The sequence below is a fragment of the Gavia stellata genome, chromosome 11 (genome assembly GCF_030936135.1).
Source record: "Gavia stellata isolate bGavSte3 chromosome 11, bGavSte3.hap2, whole genome shotgun sequence".
Lineage (NCBI taxonomy): Eukaryota > Metazoa > Chordata > Aves > Gaviiformes > Gaviidae > Gavia > Gavia stellata.
The window spans coordinates 23,185,854-23,196,786 of record NC_082604.1 but is presented as its reverse complement, the minus strand read 5'-3'; the positions used below and the strand labels follow the sequence as shown (position 1 = coordinate 23,196,786).

General features: G+C 38.5%; 1 protein-coding gene across 1 annotated transcript in view; it reads left to right on the top strand.

Moving 5' to 3' along the window:
• The first annotated feature begins 253 nt into the window (after window positions 1-253).
• The window catches only part of NAALADL2 (N-acetylated alpha-linked acidic dipeptidase like 2), a 289,387-nt gene continuing 278,707 nt past the window's right edge, over window positions 254-10,933 (top strand). Inside the window, exon 1 of the mRNA XM_059822897.1 lies at window positions 254-747. Within this exon, the coding sequence (XP_059678880.1) occupies window positions 254-747 (494 nt within the window). The remainder of the gene's footprint in view (window positions 748-10,933) is intronic.

Here is a 10,933-nt window from a genome sequence, read left to right as displayed (position 1 = left end):
TCATATTCTTACAATATATTATATTCCTTTAAATATCTTCTTTCCCCTCTGACGATGTTCACGGGACTGCTGATCCTACAAAGGAAGACAGGATGATGGAAACAGGGAGAGTGAAATACTGAGAACCCAGTTTTTGCTTTTTATTATATATGTTTAATTCTCCCAGGTTTACAAAGAATAAATAAATTGTTTATGTATACATAAGGAAACAAACAATAGGGTTTTTCAAAATTTTGTTTTAATAGATAAAAAGATGGCCTATCACAAAGTGAATGCAGACCAGAGAGCACAGGGTCACTCTCCGTACCTTGACAACGATGAGCTCCAAGCCACAGCACTGGAACTGGAATGGGACATGGAAAAAGAGCTGGAGGAGCCTGGCTTTGACCATTTCCGACCGGATGGTGCGGTCCAGCATCACCTGGGAAACTCACAAAGCCCTGACCTTGATCTCGAGCCCATCCAGCCATCATCTTCTCCAAAGGGAAGATTCCAGCGGCTTCAGGAGGACCCCGACTACATCTCACACTATATGAGACAGGCACCAAAGAGCAACCGCTGCAATTTTTTTCAGATACTGAAAGTATTTTGCACTGCTTTGATTTTATTTATTTTTGGAATTGTGATAGGATATTATGCACGCAAGAAATGCCCTTCTTCCCCAGCATCTCAAGAACCAAATAACCTTCATATCTACCGTGAAATTCTCAAGGAAATCAAAGCTGAAAGTATTCAACAGATTTACAGGTATGTACCTTGATGTGTTTTTGTCTAAATGCAATCAGGTGTCAATGTTAAGACTTCTTGTCATTTGTTTTATGTGGAATCTTATTTACAAACCTTGACTTTTTCTTTGTGTTCAGTTTTCTCATGATGCTTGGGAAGCTTTCATAAACATATATGAAACTAGAGTAATTTTTAACAATGTGGATTTGTGTTAGTCATCACAGTTTTTGCTTTAATAACATCCTATTGCTAAATATATTAACGTTAGCTTTAATGTACATGAATTGAAAAACATAGATAATTCAAAGTGAATAGAAATATAGACGATGGACCAGCTGTCCTAGAGCCAGTCGATTGTCAAATAACATTATCAAAAAGCAAGATTTTAGATGGTGTTTTGTAGTATTTGGTGCTTTAAGAAATCCCCATCTAATCTCTGGCAAATAAGTGAATTCTGTCTTTTCTTTTTCAGTCTATACGGTGAAGGAAACCTTTAGTCTGCATGGGTTTAGGAGGGAAAAATTGAACTCTGAAAGCCTGTGATTTATTTTTTTTTCTTTAGTACCTGTTTTATGAATATGAAATGTTGTAAAATATCTACTGACTGGGTTTGATTTTTAATTTTTTTTTCCATGCGGAATCTGTTCGCTGCTTTGAAAGTTTATATAACACATTCGTATCAGAGTATAATCACTTTTCTGTAGCAGTGAATGTGGAAGAAACTAGGTTTTCCTGCCAACTTTTGAAAGTTATTTCTGTATGGGGGAGGAGATGAGCTTATTTCTGGCTTCTGGAACTGCACGTTCCTTTTCCATGATAAAGGAAACGCATTGCAGATTTTTTGATCAGTACCAGTTCAGAAGCAGCAGAACTTACATACCTGAGGTTAGAAAGGATTGTTGTCATGGACATCCAAAGAGTTGTTCTTGAGTAAATCAGAAATACATTGAAAGTAACCACAGAAGTTTTCTAACATAATTTTGTCTTTTATTATATTTGCTAAACCAAGCCTAAAATCCTGAAGCGGTTAGTACCATGTTTTGAGCCGATGCTGTTACCTATTTTTTCCCTTGAATTTAGTATAAAGAATTTCATGTCAGTTTTTGTGTGCTGAACTGACTCTACTTTAGACAAATCTAATTATTTTCATAATGGGAAAGGGTATAGGTGATGAAAAATGTTGATTCTGAATGGTAAAAAATTAACCTCAGAGAGTAAATTGAACTGAATTCTGTCATTAGGCTTAGTCATGAGCAAAGCATCAGAATAAGCTAAGCCCTACTGGTTGCACAAGTCACAGCAAATTGCAGAGAACTCTGTCAGTCTCAGGATAATACTCCAACTCTTTGTGTTTGGAGACTGAGAATCGCTTGCCGCTGTATTATTTCAAAGGGTGGTTTAAAAACATTCCTTTTCAAACTCTTCATCACTTTTCAAAGTATTTCAGCTAGCTATTAGGATATTAGCGAGAATCTGGACTTTAGGTAAAATGAACTCTATGAATGCTTTGGAACTTAAAAAACTTACGTAGTTGCTGTCCTTTAACATAATTCTTAGCATTTGGTAATTTTTTTCTACATCATAGCATGATTTCAACAAATGTAGTCAAGCGTTAATTCAGCTACCTATCGATTCTGTACATAAATAATATAATCAATGCTTTTAGTATACTCCATTGCCCACAAGATTTTTCTTAACCCAACATTTTGGTCTGAGACAGCTTTTATCCCATGTTGTGTTAAGTTGCTTCCCCTCAACATCTGTTTGGCAAGAGTCAGAGCTACTGCAATGAAACCTGACTCTGTGTAGCCCCACAAATATAGAACATGCAACATATGTTGCTTGGGAAAAAAAAAAGCCCAAACCTGACAAAATCAATATATGTTATTGTAAGGCTTCTTTCAATGTAATATAATTCGTGTTACTAGGAATAAGTGGCAGCTGCTTAGCTTGCAATTTCTAAATGTTACCGAGAACGACATTAATTTAATTTCTTAGCTTACTACTTAGATCATATTCAATAATCGTAAGGGATTTTGCTAACAGTCCTTATAAAGAACTTAGGAGAAAAATGTATAAAAGACATAGGAGTGCCAATCATGTTGCCCAAGCAGACATCACCTTAATGTGCTTGGAGGTCTGGAGTGGGAACTTCCTATTGGGATGAAATCTGCTGCAGTCAGATGAAGTTTAGAGGATTGGGACCCTCTGGGGTTCTGAAGAGGTTGCGGAAGTGCACCGAGGGACTGGTGTTGATTTTGCTGGTATTTGGACTGGATTCTGTGTGAGTTGAATGAAGCTTCTCTGCCAATCTATGTTAGGAATGGAGGATCATGTAGGATAACACCAGTTTGTCTGCACAATTTGCTGAAATGGGAGATGCAGGTGTTCCTGTCCAGCTTCTCCACTGGAGGCTCTTGGTGAGAGCTTGTGTGCCGCTCTTCTGTCAGTCCCATACCAACCATCTGCATCAGCCAGGGCCGTCTTAAGCATTTTTCCCAGCAGACATACTAGTAATCATTAGGTAAGAAAAGTCACTGTGTTGGCTTTTATTCCTTCAACTTTACAGCTTGCTTCCCCTGACACGTTAGCGCTACAGAAATTCTGTGCAATTCAGCACGGTTGTAATTACTGGCCTTGGCCAAGTTGCCTAATTAATGATAGAGCCTAAGTAAAGATGATCTCTGTAAGCTTTTTTTGAACACCTCCCCCCACTCCTGTAGGGAAGTGCTTACAACGTCGACAATAAAAAGTAGAAATCGGTTTACGCCTGATGATTCAGAGGTTGCAAGAGGACTTCAGTTGTCAGAGGTGCCTGAAAGGGGGAGAGGAGTCACCACAAAAGACTGAAGAGTTTTCCTTACCCTGCACATTGCATTTTACACACTGAGAAAAATTAGGACAAATATTGTTAATAGCATTCAGTCAATAAATCTGACATTTTAGGAGTGTGAATACTGAATTTGCTCAGATAAATATTTATAAGAGAAACAACCTGCTCCATAGTACAGGCAGAGTAAAACCAGATATAATTGTGCAAACATCACTGAGCTAGCTGCTAGGAATCCAGTAGCATTAGATCTGTTTGTGCCATGAATATGACTTCTCTTCAGTTTTCTTTTGGAAGATATATATGACAAGGTTTTAGTTCAAGTCTGGTGTAACTTAGCTCTCAGAAGCCTTCAGGATGAATATGAAAAGGGCATAAATCCCACATCCAGAAGAGACCAGGTAGAAGTCGAGATACAGAATACCTCAGGCACTGTTTAAAATTATATCCGTAACCAGCAGAATTTACCAGGGCAACACAGATGGACAAAGCTGGTGAAATTTATAGGCTGAAAGGCGGCTATCTCCTGGGACAGCTAGGTTGAGACTCCATGGCAAGATTGAGTTCTCGGAGCCCTTTTAGAGAGAGCGTGTCAAGAGGGCATAGCTGGAGAGTAGTCATCTGTGCTTTGAGTCCACGGTCTTGCTCCCTGAGGAGTGTGTCTGCAGCTCTGAAATATAATCGTTAGAATAGGAAAAGTCCTGTTTTCAAAAGTGATGAATGCGTTTAGATGTGGAAATCTCTAAGTTTATAATAAATGCTTAAGGTTGTAAGAGGCAGGCTTTCAAAAATGCAAAAACACCCGACAATTTTGCTAAGCACACTGGTGAATTCTCAAAAGTAAACAAGCCCAATATTCAATGAAAACTGACATTTTTAAGCTACTTCTTAAAATGGGATTCAGATTTCTAATATCGCTTAAGTGCGTTTGAAAACTCAGCTGGTTTTTACTTCTCACTGTATATAAAAAGAAGTGTATCTTTATCCTGTTGTGCATCTGCTAGATGCAGTTTAGCTTTCCAATGAGTAAACTTTTTTTTTTCTTCCCCAGATTAAAGATGAGTGTGCCATTTGTACTGTGTAGTATCCCTTCTGCCTCCTGGGTGATTTTTTTCTTGCTGTACCTTCACAAAAAGACAAGGGAAAAAATTTGAGACCCCCTGGTCTGGAGTTAGAGGGAGCATTGTCACTGGCTTCAAGGTTACTGTCACTAACTGCCAAGATTTTGGTCATTATATATGTTGCTAAGCTTTTATAGTTTAGAATGGTAAATATTTGAGTTTTGTGCACACTGATCTTTGGTGAGTCTTTTCAGTTAAGGTTTGAGGTGAATATTATTAACAAAATCTAAAGGGACAATGTAATGAAAGCACAAGAAGTAGCAGAAACACAGTCTCTTCAAAGACTTCTGACATTGTAGTAACTACTGCTACCCGATTTGGCATCATTTTCTTAAAATACCTTGTGTTGCATGTTTAACAGTGCAGAGCATTTAAATAGGGGAAATACCAAAGGTGGTGTTTTTATTTTATATGAAATTATTTCAGTTTTGTTTTTCCAAAGCCAGGTAAAAATGAACCAATCCTAATTTGTTTGGAAAATGTGGGGCTATCATTTATTTTAGAGGAAGTTATAATTTTGGGGTTGACTTCTGTAAATTAAACTGATAAAGATTAATGTTGAATAGTAAGTGTAAATAAAAATGCACAGTTGTGTTGATGTCGATGATAATTCTAGCTATACCTTATTTATCAGAATCGTTCTCTCAAACACTAATTTTAAAATTCTAATAGCTTTATACTGTGTAATTCCTTTCAACAACTGTACATCTCAGTTACCATCAGATTCACAGTCCTCTTGGATACATTTTTTCCATGATTAAGAGTGGGGAGCCGCAGATGGAAGAGTCTTTGCTTTGCTCTTCATCCAGCCTGTAGAGCAGCTCCTACATTTCAGCTCTGCTTTTCATCCTGTATATTCTCACTCAAATGCTTTTTTCACTATCTTCCCCCCCCTCCCTCGAGCAATAGGGAGGTTTCAATCCCTTTGTAATACATCTAGTTGTAACTAACTGTCCTTTGGAGGCGTATCTGTTCCTTCTTCCAGCTGGTAATATCACCTGCAGAATCTCACAAATCCATCTCTGGCAAGAATCGTTTTGTCACTGGTACCTGGTGCCATCCATAACTTAAGCTTAATTCTTCAAAGGGCTTTGGGAGAGTAGACAGCAGCTGGTCTCCTGTGCGGTCATGGCCAAAGAAACAAAAGTGCCTATGCAGCAAAAAAAGGAGTTTTCTTGTTTTTTCTGAAAGTGAAGTGAGAAAATTCCATACCCAAGTGTTTCTTGTCCTGATCAGTTATAATCAGTACTGTTAAAACCCTGGAGCTTCACACCTTTTTATCGGGTAAAGCCTACGAAACACAGACCTAGTGAGCAAAGAGAGCCCAGAACTTCTGGGAAGATTTCGGTTCTGGAGATTTGGACTGAATTAAATTTACAGGCTGCTGCTTGGCAAAAATGACTTTGCTGTCCCAGGAGTGAGAAATCATGGCAGGAGCAGACCCCCTTGTTCTGAAGGAAGGGTGGGAGGACAGAAAGGAGGGATCTGGTGACTGCTGCTTCCCTTAGGAAAGGCCCATTTTGTCCCTACTCCTGTTAACAGCTACTGTTAGTTAATAGCTACGTACTGACATCTGCATGGCTGATGGTAGCAGTCTGCTGGCCTAGACCACTGGTCACTTTACGTGTGATCTGAGGGGTTGTCTCTGTGTCCTCTGTACTCAAGCAAATTCTGGTTTTTGTCATGCCAAGTGTTGAAAAAAGCATTGTAAAAAGCAAATCTCAGTGGCAGCTCATCCTGTTTGCTTCTGTATATCAGTCTCAGGTATTTGTTGTATTGCCATAAAAAACGCGAGTATTAAATCTAGTTAGACTGAGTCTGAAGTCCTGCCTATTACATCTTTAGAAATAGGTGTTAGCACGTTCCTGGACAACTGGGAGCTAAAGCAAACACTCTAGATTTATTTCATTCCCATGCTCGGTGTAATCACTTGGGATTCTCTTTATTCACATGATAATTTTGAATGTGTATTTATAAGTACAAAGCCCCTTTTGAAGTGAGATAAGAGTAATGTCAAACAAGTGAAAGTTCCCGCTTATCCTCCTGCTACCTCCCCAGCGAAGAATGGCTCTGAGAACATGGGGAGGTGTCTTTTGTGGAAAAAAGATGCCCCGCATGACCCGAGCGGTATCTGTGGAACAGCGACTTGATAAATTTAGGCTCCAGATACCCACTTATATCAAATACGATTTTTTGTTAAAAAAAAAAAAAAGGTTATATCTGTACTTCAGAGGTGTTAATAGAAAGACTTGTCTGTTCTGTAGTTTTCTTTGGTTTCATTTAATTTGCCTTTTTTTTTTTTAATTTGCCAAACATAGCTCTTTCATTTGTTTTTCTGTAGATGAGAGAAGGAAGAATTAAACTGATATAATGCTTAACAAGGAGGTGTAAATTTTTTCCTGTTAGGGTCAGTTACAGCATATGCTTATAAAATTCCTCTTCTGTTTTGAAGAAATGTCTTAGCTTATGGCTTACTTAACATTATAAGGATGTGTTTCAAGTCCACCATGTGGTTTACTGAGAACAATTTTTCTTCTTTGTTGATTATTTTTTTAATGGTACACATAAAAATATATTTATTTTTAGATGTTTGATTTGGGAAATTATGTCCTTTGTAAATGAACTACACAGTGTTTCCTTAAAATAATTTTTCGAAGCCATACACCAGTGATACAGTAATGAATTATGTCTAAAAAGCTCTATATTCACATTGGCATAATAAGCAATGAGTCCCTTGATAAATTTCCTTATCTGTTCACAGCCCACATGAATGGCTTCTGTCTTACTGCTTCTTTCTCAAAAACATTATACAGGTTTTTGCTAGGGAAAATAGAAAGAAAATCACAATTGGGCCAACTTACCGGTTCAATAACTCTTTAAAAGACAAATAAGTATTTTATTTTGCCTTTAAGTTATAAGAAAATAAAAGAGATCTTGCCAAACCCCTGAGACCTTTTCTCAAAAGAAGAGAAGCAGGAGGATTTGTGTGTTGTATGTGATGTCCAGCTCAGAACATCATATGTCATCAAAGTGAAAACTGAGAATGATGCTTTTGAGTATTTTATTATAAGTATATCATTTTAGGATGCGTATTTTGTGGTATAGCAAAATGCATAGTTGAGCTAATTACGAATTTTCAAAGATCTTTTTTTATTACTATTTGTTTTTTTCCATAAATCTGCCTTTTTTTGTGGTACAGTGTCCATTTCACAGAATCACTAAGGTTGGAAAAGACCTGTAAGATCATCGAGTCCAACCATCAACCCAACCCCACCATGCCCATTAAACCGTGTCCCACAATGCCACTTCCACACGTTCCTTGAACACCACCACCTCCCTGGGCAGCCTCTTCCAGTGCTTCACCACTCTCTCAGGAAAGACATTTTTCCTAATATCCAGCCTGAACCTCCCCTGGCACAACTTGAGGCCATTTCCTCTTGTCCTGTCGCTAGTCACTTGGGAGAAGAGACCAACACCCACCTCTCTGCAACCCCCTTTCAGGTAACTGTAGAGAGCGATTTCAATGCAACATTCACAGGCTCAGGGTGGAAAACTGAGAGGGCAAGATGGGGACAGCTCAGTACTGCTGAGCGGTTACGTGGGACGTAGGGAAGTGAGGATCACAGTCCTGTTCCACTTTAGTTGGAACAGGACCTGACACCTGAACTTCTCCCATTAGAGTGCTTTCCTATACCACACCTGCGTGTTGGTACAGCGCTCACATTTTCTAAGAAGAAGTAACACTAGTTTTTGTATTTTTTGGATTGCATAATCTTACTTATTTTAAAATTAAAGATTACAATGCTGAAATTGCCTCAAACTCATCATAGCAGAAGTGCAGTTAGGGTTTAGAGAGAGAACCAATTTCCATGGCCATTAGCTACCTACCTCTTTACCATGACTGCTGAAAAGTGTGGGGCAATTTAGTCCCAATTAGAACTGCAATTCTGAACGGTGACAAGTACTACTTTTCCTAATAGATGACGAAATGAGCTGTGCCAGCATGGGTGAGGGAGTAATTTGCTTTTTAAAGGTCTATCACACCTCGCTGCTGCCTGCTTGGGGTAATGGAGGGATCAGGGAGGGACTCATGACACCTTGAATGTTCCTGTTTGCTGGGCTGCCCCCAGGACATCTCTCTCTCCCCTTTGCCTGTAGGTGTTTGGTGCTCTTTGGAAAACTCAGATTTTCAGGGGGTTGTTTCTGTTTCAGCATGACAAACTGGAACAGATGGTGAAACGTCTATGGATTTTAAAAATCTATACCTTTTAAGAAACTTTTGGTGAGTGGTAGGACCCGTACTTGACTTTACCTGAAAAAGAGAAATACTTGACTAGACATTTCTGAGCAATTCTCACACTAATGCTGGCTAAAAGGCAATATTTAGAGGCAAAAGACTTATTTACATTGCCATCTGTCAGTTTTATAGATGTAACCAAACCATATTTCTTCTAACAAAGAATCTGAAGGAAAAAAGCACACATCCTGCTGAGATGGCAACCAATTTTCATTTTAGGCAAATTGCATCCAATGGGGAATTACCAGAGGATGCAGAAATCGGACAGAGTTGTCCTTCACTGTCCGGTCCTTGCAAGTCAATACAAGGAGAATTGAGCAATTTTGGCTAGTGGTCCCAGGGATATACTTATAAAGATACCGCGAAACAAACCTTCCGGAACAAAACCCCTTAACAATTTAATTAGTGGCACTAGGTACATGGTCTATCTACTAATTACCTGAACAACTGCAAGAGTTTGCTCCTGCTGAGTTAACTGTATTGGCTCTCAACTTTTCAGCAATACAGCATGCTCGGAGGGTGGCTGTTTTCTCGGAGGAGAATGGTGGCACAGGGCATTGCAAAGAGTTCTCTTGTAAAATTTCTTAAGCACCAAACACTCGCAAATTCCTGTTTAGGATGCATCTCTCATCAGCAAAGTGTAAAACTGAAGTCTATTGGTACTCTTGAGATACGCGTTTGAGTGGAGTGCTGCAATTCCATGGTATGCACTGCAACAATTAGCAATTAGTTTCCTGCCTGTACACATAAATCAAATTAACAAAGCCTCGAGGGGAAAGAGTTTTCTCAGCCCTCTTTGGTGGTGCTTTGACATCCAGTTCCCTACAGTCAGCACCTATGACAGCTATTTACTAGAAGCCTGCTAATAAGTCAGACTGTTACCAAATTTACTGGGAGCAGCAGGACTGCAATTTGTTGTGCAGTATTAAGTTACTGTTCATGCAGCCCTTCATAACTGAAGGCTACTAAGGAGCATTGCTAGGTATCGATCAGAGATAATGAAATTGATATTGTCTGAATAATAATCAATTTTAATAATAGTCTTCTACAGTAGTCTTGCATTAAGGGGCTTCTATTCTCAGTTCAATTCTCTTTGAAAGCTGATGAGTTTCTAAAGTGTAGTAGCTGCCACACTGAAACAAATCTGAAATGTATGGAAAAGTTAGGGCTTTTCCCATTAATATTGAAACTTGTACAGTGTTAGACTTTTCAAAATTAAACAAGTTGGTTGGCTTTTTTGAATTTCTAGAGTACTCTATATGGATGAGAAGTTAAATAATGCATTTTTTTTCTCAGTCTCATGATTTTTGATTGCATGATGCATGATTTTTCTCAGTCTCAATAATGGGTAGTCATTAAACATGCGAGAAGTCTCATCCTTCGTATAAGCTGATGTTTCCCTTGGACACATGTAATTGACACAAATTCACATGCGTATGATTTCCTGATGAACTAGTTCCTTTTCAAGTTAAAATACTGACTCATATTCCGCTTATTTTATGAGTATTTTTCCAAGGGTGAAAGGGTTGAAATATTCCAGTTAGTTGGAATTTTGTCTAGCCATTATTTTTTTTTCTTTTAGTAAAATACAAAAATTGAAAAGTGAATTGAAATGTCACTATCAAAACAAAGTGTTCAAATGGCTCAGAAGTAAAATTATTTGGAAATCTTTTTTCTTGGAAACTTCAGGATCTTTATTCCTCGTTGGGGAATTTCGCGTGCGTGTTGACATTTCCTGCCAAAGCAATCTCTGGTCCTTGGTTGCTTAACGGAATGAAGAAAATCTAACAGCTTTCGTCTTTTCAGCTGTTGTGGTGTTTCTCTTTCTTTTCTCTAGTTTCACAGAGACTGCCTTGTACCAGTGCTATCAGAATCATAAAAGCTCAGTATAGGTAGTAGTCCTCAGGTCTTTCACTTTTAGTGAGCAGATGACATTTGAGGGTTTTGTACATTTTGCCT